General features: G+C 54.0%; 1 protein-coding gene across 4 annotated transcripts in view; it reads right to left on the bottom strand.

Annotated features, from left to right (window-relative positions):
- The window catches only part of PPP2R2C (protein phosphatase 2, regulatory subunit B, gamma), a 251874-nt gene that overhangs the window by 40564 nt on the left and 194520 nt on the right, over positions 1–16790 (bottom strand). For all 4 annotated transcript variants that reach the window (XM_011935418.1, XM_011935416.1, XM_011935419.1 and 1 more), the window contains 2 exons: positions 16649–16761; positions 13405–13582 (listed from right to left, as the gene is read on the bottom strand). In XM_011935418.1, coding sequence (XP_011790808.1) covers positions 13405–13582; positions 16649–16761 — 291 coding nt within the window. The remainder of the gene's footprint in view (positions 1–13404; positions 13583–16648; positions 16762–16790) is intronic.

The raw sequence follows: 16790 nt of genomic DNA, 5'->3' as shown, positions 1-16790 counted from the left end.
TTACTAAAGTAATTTTATCATTAAAATTTATTTCACCTGTAAAAAAAAAAAAAAAAAAAAAGAAACTCCTTTATCTCCTGCTACCAGAGGCATGGCCTGCTCTCCTGGAGCCCAGCCATGCGAGCTCAGCCACACCAGCCCCACATGAGGCTGGAGGAGGTGGCTGCACCTCCAGGAGCCACAGCAGCCAAGCTGCACCAGTCTGCACCCCGGTCGTCCTCTCCTGTAAGATGGGCACAGGAACCAAGGGCTGCTTGCTCCTCTACGGGGCAAATCTCTGCTGACTGGAAATAAAGCCAGGTACGTGAAATGAAGAAGCATCACTGGTTCGGTCTGGCAAGGAGCTCAAGTGAGGAGCAGGTATGCAAAGCACTCCACAAACGCCAAAGCAGTGTGCAAGTACTCATTCACATCATGATGGGCCCCAGTGGAGACCCCACAACAAGCTAATGTAAAAACCACAGCAAGTAACTGAACTTTGAGACATGGTGATAACCCCAGAGAGCCGTGCCCCAGCACAGGCCAGGCGAAGAGTCTACCCTGCAGGCAGGGACTGCCCATGTGCCAACCCCACCCAGGAGGAGAGGGAGGCCCAGGGCTGGCAGTGATTTGCCCAGGGCCACACGTGGAGCCCTGCCAGTGTAAGAACTGAAATCCTGGCTCCCTAACTTCCAGTCAGCCTCCCTCCCGCCGTTCTGGAGTAAACTCCTTTCCACACCATCTACAGCTTTCCCCATGGGGTTGGCACCCCAAGGACCCTGATGCCAGGCCGGCTAGACTGGCTTGTGTCCTCAGCAAGGGGGACGCTGGGTGCAGGGCAGGGATCCATGAGAGAGAGGGCTGCAGCCTTGGGCTCCACCAATTTCACCGAGCACAGTGAGGCTCATCCAGATGACTCGGCAGGAGCCTGCTCTCAGGATGGAGGAAGCTGTCGCTATGGCAACCAAGCAGCCACTGGAGTTAGGGATGGAGGCAGCCCTGCCAAGAGCCACAAAAGGCCCCCTGCATGAACTCACCAGGGATTCTTGATGTGGAGGTGCCCTAGAAGGCCTCCTGCACACAGAGGTCATCTTGAAAAACTGCTTTTTCAGCAAATCTTCTCCAAAAGATGACCTGACTACAAACATGAGCTGTAAGCACTCAGACCAAGGCATGTCAGACCCTACAGGAGGATTCCTGGCTGCCGTAACAAAATGCCACAGACCGAGTGGCTTATCAATATGTGTTTCTCATAGCTATGGAGGCCTGAAGTCCAATAACAAGGTGTCAGCAGGGATGGCTCCTTCTGAGGCCCATCTCCTCAGCCTGAAGGTGACTGCCTTCTCCTTGTGTCCTCACATTCTCATTCCTGCGTCTTAGCATCTCTCTGTGGGTTCTAATCACCTCTTCTTATAAGAACACCAGTCAGATTGGATTAGGGTCCACCCTACGAGCCTTATTTTAACTTAATCACCCCTTTAAGGCCCTGTCTCCAAATACAGTCTCATTCTGAGGTTCTGGGAGTTAGGGTTTAACACATGAATGGGGATGGGCAGACACAATCTAGCCTGTAACAGCCTCCTTCCCTTCTCCGCTCAAAACACTTTAATGATGATGCAATTCCTCTTGGGGAGCAGAACCCAGCTTGCTGGAACCATGGGAAAGGTGCTGTTCTATTTTGCCACTCACTGCACAAGCCACTGAGCCCTGCACACTCTCTGTGTGATGAGCCCATCTTCACAGCTCTGCCACGGCCGAGCTCAGGTGATTCGTAAGTGCTTAGAACAGAATCAACCAAGCTATGAAAAAGGAAGAAAGTCCTGGCTTCTGAATCACAAAGCCCAGAGCCTCAAAGTCCAGCCCCACTGCCTAACATCTGTGTGACCTCTTGAAAACTCAGCCTTTCTGCGCTCTGCTTCTCTTATCTGTAGAATGGGTTGATAACTTCTGCTTTGCAGGGCTGTAATGAGGATTTCACCAGATGACATATGTCACAGGACCTAGCACATGGCTACAGTTAAATTGAAGTTAGTTAAATTAGAATTCCCAATCAGAGTCTTTCTCTCCCTCTGGGGAAAAAAGCATACAACTAAGCAGGATGCAAAAGGTACAGTGCTTGTCACCCCCTGGGAGGTCTAGGAGGGTCTATGGCAAATGGCATGCCTTGGTTTCCAAGAACTGGGAGAGGGAATCCAAGGTTGGACAGAGACGGGACATGCACCCAGGCAGCGGTACCCCCACAGCACTGAGAAGGAGCAGACCAGACCCTGCCCTGACTGCCGGGGCTCCCAGCCTGGCAGGGAAGCAGGTTTAGCTCCACGATCGATCAATGGCCTAAGAGAGACACAGGTGCTCATGTCAGAGATTTATAACGAGGCCCTGAGATGGTGTAGAGTCAGGGAAGGGTCCTCTGAAGCCCATGGTGAGTAGGAGTTATCCCGGCAGAGTCAGCAGGTGGGAAAGTGTTTGGGGTGTGTGTGTGTGTGTGTGTGTGTGTGTGTGTTGTGTTGGAGGGGGTGAGAGGGTTGAAGAGCGGGAGTGCAAGGCTCAGAGGTGTGAGAGGCTGGATGGCTGAGCATGAGGGAGGGAGGCAGAAAGGGCGAGAGCCAGGCTGGAGAGGATGCGGCACCAGCAGGACTTGGAGGGAGCATGGGCTCTGTCCAAAAGGAGAGGAGTTCTAAGGGTTCTAAAGGGAGGGAGAGGCTCCAGGGTGATGGAGTGTGAGCTATGAGGGTAGAAGGGTCCTGACATGAGGCTGGAAGTGGTAGGACCCATCCTGAAGAGGGAAGCAGGCCAAGGGTCTGGGGCTCAGGACTGGGGTCAAGAGGATTTTAACAGGGAGCGAGTTCTAGAAATGCCAGGGAGGTCTGTCAGGAAGGCACAGGAGGCAGGCCAGGGTCGCACACCTCTACTATGCCACCTACAGGGCAAACGGGAGGATTGGGAAGGGACAGGAGGCAGGCCAGGGTCGCACACCTCTACTATGCCACCTGCAGGGCAAACGGGAGGACTGCCATACAGCTACTGACAGCCATGCTCATCGCAAAACAACCTCCAATCTATCCTGCAATTGGGCCTGTCTTTCCACAGGACCTAGAGCAAGAACCGAGAAATATGGCTGTCTCAACAGAGCTGGGCAGGCCATCAGAAGGACACTGGGCTCAGAGGGGCCTTCAGCAAAGGAGCCCACCTCTCAGAGCCCCTCTCCATTCTGCAGAGTTGGGACAGTGACAGCCCCCACCTGGTCAGTGGTCATGAGAGTGAAATGCAACCGGGTGGCATCCTGCATTTGTTCACCCCAGCGCCAGGCAGGCTGCAACTGGGGTTGTTACCATGATGCCTGAGAGGCAGTGTAGCATGACAGTTAAGTGCATGGCTATGCATCCAGGCGGCTTAAGTCTGAATCCCAGCCCTGGTACACCCCCTTTCCCCGTTTGACTTTGGGTAGATTACTGAAACTTCTTGTGGCTTCGTTTCCTCATCTGTAAAGGGGGGATATTAATAATGCCTACCACATTGTGTTGTTGGGAAAATTCAACCAGTTAACATGGACAGCGTGCTCAGAACACCGTGTAACACAGCAAGTAGTGGCAGTGGGGTGGGAGGTGGAGATGCTGACCTCCACGCAGCAAGGGCTCACAACAGGTCAGCACCACGGACAGCGCCATTGCACACAGGAAGCCCTCAGTCATGGTGGAGGCTGACTGACCAACTGCCTGGCCTTGTGAAGGCTCCAGAGCAGTTGTGTGCTGGTAACTTGAACAATACCCTCTCTTCTGGGGAGAGATTGATTTTGTAGTGTTTGTAGATATCTGTAGAAATCCTACCACCAGGCCGGGTGTGGTCGCTCACGCCTGTAATCCCAGCACTTTGGGAGGCCAAGGTGGGCGGATCACGAGGTCAGGAGATCGAGACCATCCTGGTTAACACGGTGAAACCCCATCTCTACCAAAAAAAACCTAAAAATCAGCTGGGTGTGGTGGCAGGGGCCTGTAGTCCCAGCTACTCGGGAGGCTGAGGCAGGAGAATGGCGTGAACCCGGGAGGCGGAGATTGCGGTGAGCCGAGATCGCGCCACTGCATTCCAGCCTGGGGGACAGAGCGAGACTCCATCTCAAAAAAAAAAAAAAAAAAGAAGAAAGAAAGAAAGAAAAGAAGCAGAAAAAGGAAAAGAAAAGAAATACTACCACCATGGCCAGATTCAAGCTGCCAAAGAGATGCCCACGAAGCTGGATTTGGGAAGAGATGTGCACACCTGGCTGTTACAAGCCATGTGTGACCTTGTGTCATGCCAGCAGCTAGCAAGACACAAGGTTGCACATAACCAGATCAAGGGAGACCTGGCAAGGATAGCCCACCTGTTTAAGTGAAAGCCAGCTTCAGGACACCAGTCCAGCCAAGAGAGGGGGAAACCGGTGTCCAGGAAGGTGAAGCAACCTGCCAGGGGACCACATGGCAGGCCCAGGACAGAAGCCTCAGTGCCAATGCCTTTCCATCAAGGAGTTTCTAAGGAGACCAGGGTCTTCCCCACCTCATCCTAGCACCCATCTCACTTTATTGTGCTGGTTCCATTCTTTGAGCATCTACTCTGGACCAGGCATTACTCCAGGTAGACCAAACAAGGTCCCTGCTCTCAGGAAGCCGTCAGTCCAGGAGGCAGAGTCGGGAAATGAACAGGGAATGAGGTAGGGGCCAAGTCTTAAGGGAAGGGGCTCGAGGGAGTCAGGGAGGGGAGGGACTAGTTCCGACAGACTGGTCAAGGAGGGTCTCTCTGAGAAGGTGTCCACTGAGTGGATGAGGGTGGAGAAACTTCACAGACAGAAGGAATAGCCAGTGCAAAATGACTCTGCTGCAGGAGATGGCTGGAAATATGGTGAAGAGTAGGGGGCCAGGAAGGCTGAGCCAAGGGAGCACAGGGAGAGAGGAGAAAGTGAGCTAGGGAGGGGCCAGGGCCAGCTCCTGCAGGGCCTCGGAGGCCACAGAAAGGGGCGGAGTTACTCCAAGTTGGGAGAAGTTGCTGAAGGGTTCTGAGCAGGGAGTGACATGATCTTGTCATTTTTATTTTTTTCTCATGTTGTAGGAGAACAGACTGTAAGGAAATGCCTGGGGAAACACAGCTAATGAAGCAATGATCCTGCAGCTCAGTGATTTGCCAGGCACTGCGCTAAAGGCTTCCCACATATTATCATAGCACCCAGTCCTCAAGCAGCCACATGGTGTCAACAGGGGCTTCTCCTCACTTTACAGGTGAGGAGCTGGGGCACAGACAGCCCAAGTGAGCTGACCGAGGCTGCAGAATCCCTATGTCTTGGGGCCAAGGTCTGAGCTCTGGCAATCTGGCTCCCAGACCTAAGAAGGGAGGCCAGTCAGGTCACCATCATGATCAGGGTGAGACAGTGACCTGGACACATGCTGGGGGCTGAGAGGCAGGTGGGCTCTGGGTGCATTCGGATGATGGGATCACGGGACTTACTGAGGCTTGCGCAAGAAGAAGAGTATCTTCTTGCTCACCTAGAAAGTTCACCCAGACAGCATCAGGATCCCCATTCACTCACAAAGTGCCTTTGCGCCAATTATTAAAAGACAGCTCTTCCTTGCAGAACTAAAAAAACAAAAAAGTCCCTTCTTCCCAAGGTGCCTGGCTTGGATCATCACCTCTTTTGGGCAGCAGACACCCCATACAACTATACTTGCAGGCCCTGCCAGAGACCCTGTCTGCTTCCCTAGCACCAATGCTCAACACAGAGTAGACTCTCGGCCAGTGCTACTGAATGAACCAGTGAATGCACAGAACCGTGGACAGGTAATGGCAGAGGTGGAGTCAGAACCCAGGGGTCCAGACTCCCGGCCGTCAGTTGTACATATCTCATACGCTGTGAACAGAGCATTTCTGAGCAGGGCATCCCAATCTCCCTCTCTAAATTAGCACCATGGGCAGGATGAAGAGGCAGCCCGTAAGGTGCCCGACAGTGGGTCATGGGCTGGTGAGGGTTGCGTGTCTGCGTCGCATCAGGCCCCATACTCATCTGCCATTCTTCCTTCACAGCTCCTGGTACAGGAGACACACTCCCATGGGGTGGATGAGATAAAGGGGGTACAGAAAGACTGAGTGACTGATCAGGGTCAGTGGCAGATGCAGGGGTGGAGCCTGGGCTCGGGATCCCTTGGCCCAGCATAGAGCCTGCAAGCAGAGGGACCGTGCCTGCTCCCTCCTTTGTTCCTGGCACAGAGGACAAGCTGAGTCTTCAGGCAGGCATGGGCTGATCAGAGTTCTGAGCCTCCTGTGGTGAGTCGCTGCACCCCCTCCAGCCCACCTGGCCACGGGACCTCCTCTGTAAATGGGAATTAGAAAAATGTGCTCCAGGCCGAGGCTTGGTGCAATGCCAGTTCCCACTACGACAAATCACTAAGGGAGAGAAAAATCAATCGAACCCTCTTTAAAATTATCTGGGTGCTAAAAATAAAGCAGAGGTCTATCCACTGAGACTTCCTGTGCAATTTGTTACCTTCAAGACGCATCAGACACAAGAAAACTCACCCAGTGCTGCATTAACAGTCTCAAAATATTGGTATCAAAGGACGCGAGAGGTTGCTTAAACAGATGTTGAAACTGCACTGTGGAAAAAGGAGTTTTACCCATCAGAGATGCAGAGATTTTATGAGAACCAACCTTAAATATCTGAGGGGCTATTGTTTAAGAGACAAAATAATCCATCCTCTTGCTGGGCTCCAATTAGGCACCAGGCTCTTTATGTGAAAGATTTCTTTATACGTTACAAATATCCTTATAAAAGGGAAATTTCCCATTTTGCATTCAGGGAAGCTGATGGCCCAGAAGGCTGAGCAATGGGTCTGAGCCCAGGGCCGCCAGAGCCCAAAGCCCAGGCTCCTTCTCTTGCACTTTAGGGTTTGGGGTATCTGATTCCCCACGAGCCCAGATCAACAAGGAGGTGTCTGTATCCTTAGACCACATGGAAATGGTGAACTTCCAGCCCACTCCACCTACAACCGTTCATAAGCACCTCCTATCAAGGTACTTATGAAAGCCTACTTTTGGGGTACTTACGAAACCCCTGAAAGCCTACCACGCAGGGCACGCAGAGAGGCCTCACCCCGGGTTCCTCATCTCAGGGCTGTCACCACAAAATGGAGGAGGCAGAAAACTCAATGTGACCAGGGGGCAGCCAAGGAGCTGCAGGCTTAGAGGGGCTCTGACCAGCCTGGGGGGGTGTGGCAGGGACAGGTCAGAGGCTGTCCCAGGCAGTGGGCTGTGAGATACTGCATGTGGGCAACAGGAGTCAGCCAGGGCAAAGAGGCAGATGGCACGGTCAGGAGAAGGGATGGCGGATGGCAGTGCTCCACCCCACCCTGCCCCACACCAGGGACCCAGTGGCTGAAGGAGTGAGCCAGTGTGACCAGAGAGGTGGGCAGGGGCTGATCACCAAAGGCACAGGGCACTGTGGACGGGCTCAGGCTTTCTCCAGAAGCCAGAGGGCAACCCCTGAGAGCTTTAAGGGGAGCCGACATGGTCAGACCAGAGGTTCCGATGAGCCAATTTCACAGCTGTGCAGAAGGCTCTGTGCAGGGCAGGGCGAGATTCGGGCAAGTGTCAGGGGAGAGTAGAGAGGGCTCAGCACCTGTTTCCATTCTGAGGGTGAGGGAGAGGGAGGAGGCTGGGAGGGCTCCTCTTGCTTAAGCCTTGGTGACTACACCGAGACAGGTCACAGAGCTGCGGTATCACCGGGCTCCCTCCCTCCATCTGAGAGCCAATGACGGCATTCCAGCAGAGATGTCCTCTGAGTCACCTTTCTCACTGTCCAATGGTCAAAGCAATGCCCTCTTTTTCTCCTTTACTAAAAAATGTTTTCCTTGCTCTTGATACGGTTACTCAACGTCGATTTTGCTGAGACGGAAAGTGTTAGTGATTGGACTTAGGAGACGTGACACAGTGGAAAACTCCAGCGGGCACGGAGGACGGAACAGCGTCATCGGGCCAAGTGAGGACCCCAGACAGCAAGGGTCAAAAGGACGCGAACCCCAAGTCCAGCCCACGCCTTCCCCTGGCTCTGTGTGGGCACAGGCCTCCCGACCCTGGGTTTTTCTTGTCAGGACTGATCACAACTGTCACCCTCTGACAGCCAGAATCCACCCTACTGAGATTTGCTCAAAAGGTGTCTCAAAAATTCAGAGCAGGCCAGGTGCGGTGGCTCAAGCCTGTAATCCCAGCACTTTGGGAGGCCGAGACAGGCGGATCACGAGGTCAGGAGATCGAGACCATCCTGGCTAACACGGTGAAACCCCGTCTCTACTAAAAAAAAAATATACAAAAAACTAGCCGGGCGAGGTGGCGGTGGGTGCCTGTAGTCCCAGCTACTACACGCCTGAGGCAGGAGAATGGCGTGAACCCGGGAGGCAGAGCTTGCAGTGAGCTGAGATCCGGCCACTGCACTCCAGCCTGGGCGGCAGAGCAAGACTCCGTCTCAAAAAAAAAAAAAAAAATTCAGAGCAATTCCCAGCTCTGCATGGGGTCTCAGCTGAATTCTGGCCTCCTCCGATGTCAGAAATGAAACACCTCCTCTCATTACTCGGCTGCTGTCAGCCTCATCGCGGCACCTGCAGCCCACAGTCCCGACACCTTCCCTGCCAAGTGAGGCTTGTCTCTGTGGTGTGAACCCTGGGTCCGTGTCTTGTCACTGTGGCAACAGGCCATGGGGAGCGCCAGGTGCACTGAGGTTCCCCAATGAATTGATCCAATCAGGGAGGTTTCCATGGCTACCACGTGCCCCTGGAGACTCCACTCAACTCCTGCCAAATGCCTAAGTTGACTGGTCAGGGCTGCCTCGAGCCCAGCTCAGAATCTTGCGCATGCTATAGACACACATTCTTCTATCGCTAAGGCCAGGGTGCTTTACATTTCGATGAATTAATACAATCATTTTCACAGAATGGGAAGTTACACAGAGATCCGACACTGAGTTACATGGCAGGGTGTGCGGCCAGGGATGTTCCCAGGATCCACCGAGGCCCCCGATCTGCCGACACTCCTCCCTTGTCACTGTCCCTCGCCTGGCTCAGATTCTTTGGTCAATAATCATTATTTTCACTCCCTTGCACACACCATCAGCTCCATATCTACATCTTCACTTGGCAAAAACCAGACCCCTGGCTCAGCCTCCACCGACCTGAGGCCTGCAGCCTGCAGCAGGTGTGGCTGGAGAGAAATGTACACGGCTGTGCTGGCTGGGCCACCGACTCCCCGTAGCATCCACGGACCACCTGCTCCAAAGCTGGGTGTTTTACCAATGGTTTATCATGTGTCCACTCCTGCAGGTAGGATCTTTATCTAATTCCAGCATCACCCACGAGGCCTGGCACACAGTAGGTGCTTAATAAATACCTGCTGGTAAATGGTGTGCTCTGCAACATGTGGACTGGGCACAATCTGTGTGTTTGGGACGGGGCAGGAGGCAAGGCTCATGGTAATGGCCAGGGAGGACTTTGCAGTCCTGGGATGAACCAACCCCCTTTTCTTATTCACAACCAACTTATTCAAATGTCCTGTGGCCACCCCGATCCAAAAAGTTATGATACCACCCAAATCTATGATATCTCCATCCTTACAATCTCACTCCTCCACCGCCTCCCACCATGGCCACGCTCTGGACCTGCCTCTCACTCTCTCTCCCCGGGTCTCCTTGCTGGTCCCCAGGCCGCCAGGCTTGTCAGCAAGAATCCAATTCACCCACGACACACCCATGGCTGACTAGTGACACACCCCTGTTTACGGTACATCAATAGCTTGATAGCTTCCCGTCCCCTGGAAGCAGGGAGGTGGGAAGTCAGCACAGCCTCCAGTAACGTAATATAGATGCAGACACCGAGACAGGATTCAACCCTTCTGATGAATGAGGGGGGATGTCTCCGTTTTCATTCTCCCACCTTAACACTGAAGCACATGTTTACCTCCATCTTTTCAGAGAGAACCAGCTTCAGGGTCTAAGGGCAACCTGGAGAGAGGTTGCAGTGTCTGTTCAGTAGCCGCTGGCCACATGTGGCTATTTCTTCTGAAGTATGATTAACCAGAACTAAATCAAATTAACGATGTCGCTCCTCAGTCACCAAGCCACATTTTAGGCACTCAGTAGGCACATGGGGCTGGTGGCTGCTGCCAGGTGAGTGCAGACAGAGCGGTCTATTATTACAGAAGGTTCCAACAGACCTGAGACTGGATCTTATTTCCACCATTTTGTGTGCATCGCCGTTATGGTTGCGGCTGCCTCCTGTTTATGGTACATGATACTTTAACTTAGGATGGTGAAATTCAATTCCCTTTCAAAAGAAAGTTACTTAGGCAAAAATAAAGCAACTCAATTTAAAGAAAACAAATTTTTTTAAATGGGAAAAGTAAATGGAAGCATGTGGGGCACGCGGAGGCAGTCAGAGCTGTGGGGGTTTTGTGAATGACTGGCTTTCAGGGCCCCCTCCCCAGGAGAACGCCCCCTGCCCACACCATCCACAGCGTCACAGCTCCGGCACCTTCCGCCTCCTCATGCGTCCGCCTCCCGCACGCCCATGCTCTCAGGCAGCCTCCTCGAGCCCAGGGAGCTTCCTACCCAAATTCCTTCTCTGGCCTCCTCGGCGGCCCCTGCAGCAGCTTGTCCAGACCCTGGGCTACAGCAAGGACGGCTCCCTGCCTTCCACTGCCATGGCAGGGCTGTGTCCCCCAGCAGCCCCTGAGCCCTCCAGGGAAGGGGTGAGTTTCTGTCATTCATCCCTGTGTCCCCAGGGCTCAGTGTGGACCTGGGAGTAGAAAAGCACAGGGAATGAATGGTTGAATACATGAAATGAAGCAGTATCCCTTCCATACTCCAGGGCTTTACGGTTCTTTAGAAAGGGCTTCGGCACCTGTAGTGTCACGGAATCCTCACAGCAGCCCGGACAGAAAAACCGCAGCAATTACCATCCCCACCCAAGTCCAGCAGGAAGGAGGTGGGGGCTCGAGGAGGGTGGCTGCCACTGTCCCAGGGTTGCAGGGGGCAGGCCAAGGCCAGGGCGAAAGCCCTGGACCAGGCACGGAGGCCCGAGCATGAGCTCCGGCTCTGCCCCTGCTAAATGCGGACTCTGGGCCAATCCCTCATCTCCTCCAGCCTCCATGTCCTCATCTGTGAAATGGGGTGATCATCACATTACCACTGGCTCTGAGCACCAAGTGAGACAGTGAACGGCAGGCTGATTTGTAAACTGTACGGTACTGCCTAGGCCACTCAGTGAGCCCCACATCCTCCCCATTTGCAGACCTGGAGCCCCTGCTAGGAGACCGCCTCTCCCCCACATCCAGGGGCTGGGGGCGGAGCTGACTTCCTCCAGCACCAGGGAGAGATACAGGAGTCCGGCCTGGCCAATCACAGCAAGGCATTCACCCCCAATGAGAGCCCATGGGGTGCCATCTGGGGTCCTGGTGGGACAGTTCAGAGAGAACTGGTCTTATTTCTCCTGTACTTTATTCTGGGAGGATGGGGCGCGAACTACTGGCACCTGCGATTGAAGCCACAGAAGACAGCAGAGGCAATCAGCCCAGAGAGCCATCGCCCATGCTGCTCCAGCCCCTGAAGCCACCTGGCCTGAAGCTCTCTTACAGTTACCCACATCTAACATGCTCGTGCAGCAGGAAGAGTCTAACCAACCGCTGCTGTGAGCACCGTGGACTGGTGGGGCCCGATGGCCTTTCAGCTTCAATGGAGGGTCAGACAGATGTCCAGCCCAGCCCTCTATGTACAGAGAAATCTGAGCTTCAAGCCTTCAAAGCAGCTCGGGTCCCAATCCTTCCTGGAACCTTTCTGGCCATCCCAATCCAGCCTCCTAGCTCTGGGCACTCCATGCTTTTGGGACAGGAGAAGGCAGAGACTCTGATGCTTCCTGACACCCACCAAGTGCTGACTTAGTGTTGGGCACATCACACAGAGGGGTTCACTGACGGTACCCTGCAGCTCTATGAGGAGGGATGATTGAAAAGATGGAGGCTCAGAGACAGAGGTCACTCACCCAGGGTCACAGAGCTTGAAGGTGGCAGTCAGACCCAAACAGACTTTCTGCCTCCGAAACCCACACGTGTGCCCCGCACCCTCTGGCTGGCTCAGGGGACATCCGATGCTTTGCTCTGTTCCCTTCCTGCTGTTTCCTGAGGGTCTCCCTGCCCAGCGGTCTCTGGCTGTGCCTGGCTCTCAGCCCACAAAAGCCATTTTTTACTCTCTTTCGCCCTTCCCGGACTGCTCCCCGCCTCCCCTGCTCCCCACAGCTATCCTGGCTTCTACTGCTCTGAGGGATACAGCCCACTGGTGACCGGTGCTGGGTGCCCAGGCTGCCTGGAGTTGGGAGGCCATCCGGTTGCATGGAGGCTTTCAGGAGGGTCTTCCCACCCCTTCTAAGACAGACCTGGGCGGCATCCTCCACAAAGGGCAGTGTGGTGTGGAGGTTAGAAGCGGGGAGTCTGGGGCCTGAGGGCCTGGGTTTCAAGCCCAGTGTTGACACTTGCTGGCTGTGAGCTTTGAGCTAGTTAACTTGAGTGCTCTGTGACTCAGTTTCCTCATCTGTAAAGGAGACTTATAACAGTACCTACCTCGTAGGGTTGCTGTGAAGATGAAATGAGTTAAAATGAATGCCTGTTGATGTTAGTCACAGAGCCTGGCACACAGAGCCTCACTGTATGTTTTTATAATTATTATCATCATTGTGTGTATGCAGAATAGTGACATCTCCGCGACCTGCCTGCCTGCCCACCAGCCCCCGCCTCCCGCTCCTGCCAGCAGGTCAAGCCTTGCCCTGCCTGCAGGCCGGTGCTCATGCCATCACCAGCTCTCCCCTCAGCAGTCGGCGGGAATTGTCAATGCTGCTGCCCCCAGCTTGCCCTGACACGGGAACACCAAGCAGGGGGCTCTCAGGACCCCAACTCAGCTGGGCTTCTGACACCCTGGTTTGCATCCAAAGCCCTGGTTGGGGCCCCAGTGCTGGTCCTCCTAGGCTAACACAGCCTGCCTTGGGCCCCGGTGGGGAGGGCCCCGAACAGCCTCCAGTGGACGCTGAGCCAGGCCAGCAGTCCCTCGTCCAGAGCAGCTGAACCCTGAACTCTGTCTCCCTCCTGGCCGCTGGTGAGGCCCCAGGATGAGGGGGATCGTGGCCACCCTGGAGGAGGCGATGGGTTACGTGCGATGCTCAGCAACCGTGATTTTTGTGGTTTTCAGAAACAGACGTGACATATGATTCTGTATCTGGGCCTCACACGCATACTAGGAGCCAGAGGTGCCTCACTGAAGAAGTTAAACAATGCAGCCACCCCCAAACCAGCTGGCTGCCAACCAAACCAAACCCGCCGCCCACCGGAAGCCACCATGCCTGTGGGAGGCACCGGCCAGGCCACAGTGAAGGATACTGAAGCTCCTGTCGGTGATGGCCAGGTGCCAGAGGTTGATGCGCAGGTCATCTGCCGACATGTAGGTCTCGCAGTCACTGTTGACGGAGATGGAGTTGATGTGGTAGGTGTGGCCATTGGCAAAGATCCTCCGAGGGCTCACCTCCACCATCAGGTCCATGGGCTTCAGCACCGGCACCTGCAGAGGATGGGGAGGCAGGGAGGAGGTGAAGGCCAGGCGGCGGCATCAGGACGTAGCACGCCGTGGGCACGTGATCCAAACTGGAGGCTGGAACACACGGGTGGGCGTCCATCCTGATCGTCCGTGGTCTGAAATAGGCAGTGACAGATGGAAATGCCTGCCGCCCACCAGCCCTGCATGAGAGGCGTGAAAGCTTACCTGCTGTGGGTCTGTGAATAAGTGGCTGAACCCTCCTATACCCCAATTTCCTTAACTCTAAAATGAAATGAAAAGATAATGTGGCAGAGCCAGCCAATTGTCTACCAAGCCTCCTCGCCTCCCTCCTGCAACGCAGTGCTGTCACTGGGAAACAGCTGTCTACAGGTGGACTACATTTCCCAGCAGCCTTTGTGCCCAGGCATGGTCATGTGACTAGTTCTGACCAATGGGATATGAGCAAAGTGATGCCTGGCCCTGATACAGTTCAGCAGCGGGAGCACCTCCCCATGGTGGAAGGTGAGGACCCAAGCCTTAGGGACTGAGACTCACGGGATGGGGATGGAAGGAGCCTGCAAAAGAGCTGTATCCCAACCAGCACACCCACACCGAACCTTCCCATAGTGAGAAATGCATTTCTGAGCTCAGCCCTGGACTGATGGGGTTGTTTTGTTACAGTGGTGGAATTAGCCTGACTCATACGAACTTTCATCTCAGATGGTTAGTGTGAGGGTCCTTGCCATGGCATCAGACATTGGACTTTCACAGCCCCGAAGGTCCCTTGCACAGCCCTGACCAACCCTGAGGCTGTCATCTGGTCCCATCAGCTTTCCTAGCCAGCGAGGCGTCACCTCTTGCTTAACTCTCCATCTCTCTGGTGCTCAGTCCAAGGCCTAGCAGAGAGGCTCTCCAGTGAATGAGTGAATATGTGAGTGAATGAATGAATGGGCTGTGTCCCTGAACTCTCAGGGAACAGCTGAGATGGGAGGTGACAGCCTTGGTGCTGCAGTCAGAGTGACAAGCACTGAGCTCCTTTGGAGCAGAGGCAGCTCTGCAGCCTACATTAAATTTTCCCACACACCAGGGCACCCAGCGTGTGTGTGTGGGAGTGTGCATGGCTGAGAGTGCATGTATGAGCGTGTGCATGCATGAATGAGTCTACGTGTATGTGCATGTGTGTGTGCATGTGTGTGTGTGTGCAGCACCAGTGTGAGTGCCAGCCTGGCTCTGGGTGGTTTTTGTGTCGCTGCCTCTGTGTCTTTGCTTCTAGGCTGTGTGCCTGGGAGTTGGTGTTAGTGTGTCTGGACTCCTTCAGGGCATCCTCCCTGCATGTATTCCTGTGTCAGATATTTTAGGTAAGCAGCTAACCTTCCCTTCCTTCAGGGTGCAGCCACTGCCCACCCTGGGGATCCCTGGACTCTCCAGAGAGACAGGGAGTCCAGCAGCTCTGGAGGAGGGCAGAGCATCACTGGCCCAGCAAAGTCTTGGCATCTCAATCTGCCTTTCCCTTCCTTCCGGCAACATTACTTTCTGTTTTCTCCGGGCAGCCTTGTGACCCAATTTGCCCAGTGCTCCAGCCATTCGCTGCCATCCACCAAACCAGATCTCAAAGCCAGTTTTTTAGTAAAGGGAGGAAGAGAGAAAAGAAAACCTTCCCTAAGGTTTGGGGGTTTCATGAGTAAAACATGCTGCCTCCACAGAAGCCACAGTCTAGTCAAGGTGAGGGGCAAGGAAGATACAGATACGAAGGACAGACAGTGTTGGATGCAAAAGGCAACAGTGGATACAGGAAAGCTCACACTTTTCACCTGGCCTGTGCAGAAAGGCTTTACAGAGGTGAAGGCCAGTGGGTTTTATAGGATGTATGGGAGTTCACCAAATTGACCAAGTAAAGAAAGGCCTCCTGGGGTGCCCACGGCCTCTCTGTGTCCCTCTGTCACAGCACTGACCGCCAGTGTGATGGTGATTCCATGTCTGTTTCCTTGGGGGCCGGGGCCACGTTGGGGACAGGTACTGAGTTGAACCTTGCTCACCTCTAGGGCCCCAAGGGCTAGCCCAGGGTCTAGCGGGCAGCAGCTCCTCAGTAAACAACAGCTGCCTGCAGTGTGAACTGCGCAGGGTGGGTAGAACTCTGTGCAGGGTTGGCATGGCGTGGGTGAAATCGGAAGCAAACAAGGTGAGAGGCAGGATGAGGACAGACCAGGGCACCCACGTTCTCAGTGACAGTTAAGTGTCTTGGGATGTGTGTGACTTACAGAAAAAAACCTCCAACACTGGGAGGGACAGAAACAGGATTTTTATGAAGGCCACTGGCTCTGCCCCAAACACCAGGGTGATCAAGATGTGATCGCTGTATCCCTCCCTCTACGTGAAACCCTCATAACCTTTCTTGGGAGTGGGGGTGGGGCAGGGGGCACCATCACCCTCATTACTCAACATCGAAGCTAATTGGCTGCCCACTTCCTCAGAATTTATTTGTGCAATTTGCCGGTCATTTAAGCCAATGTATTTAAACATTTATTTCTTCTCAGGAAGAGCATTGACTACCGCTTTCTATTTATGCAGCTCACTGGATGTTGGGCACGTGGGTGACTGTTTCAGGTATGTCTGTTTCAGGCCTTTGTAGATGCTACAGGCCTCATATGGTCCAGGTGTCCCTCTGCCCTCAGTAAAGAACTCAGGAGCCACAAAGCTCTGCTGGCCCATTCTCCTTCCGCCTCTGCCTACTCACTCAGTTGAGCAGTTTTAGGTGAGTCACTGTCTCCCTCTGGGCCTCAGTTTCCCCCTTCTTATAACAAGGGATTATCTGCCTTGCTCTCCACCCTCAGCGGCAGGTGAACAACACTTTATAGCCATGCACCGTCCCTGCATGCTCACAAAATGCCTAGAAGAAACGTGGTCATCTCTATGCTGCTGGTGAGGAAACTGAGGCAAGGTGCAGGGAGATGCCCGTGGCTGCCCAGCAGCCAGCAGCCCAGCCAGGGTCTGCTCTTGACTCTGGCTCAAATCTCAAAAGGCTTTTAGAGCCCTAAAATCCTCAGGTGTAATAAAGAGGCATGTGCCTGCTTCCTCCTCGCCGGAGCTCACCTGCAGTGATGTCACCGTGGACAGGTCCTTAAGTTTCCCCTCTTCATCCTTCAGGTTGTATCCTTCGGGCCTTTTATCTCGTTCGGTAATCTTCCATAATTTGATAGTTTTATCTTTAAAAACAGAACAAAATAAAACAAGT

This window comes from Colobus angolensis, unplaced genomic scaffold, assembly GCF_000951035.1.
Source record: "Colobus angolensis palliatus isolate OR3802 unplaced genomic scaffold, Cang.pa_1.0 Scaffold143, whole genome shotgun sequence".
In the NCBI taxonomy this organism is placed as follows: domain Eukaryota; kingdom Metazoa; phylum Chordata; class Mammalia; order Primates; family Cercopithecidae; genus Colobus; species Colobus angolensis.
The sequence above is the reverse complement of the archived record's forward strand: the minus strand, read 5'-3'. Positions and strand labels throughout refer to the sequence as shown.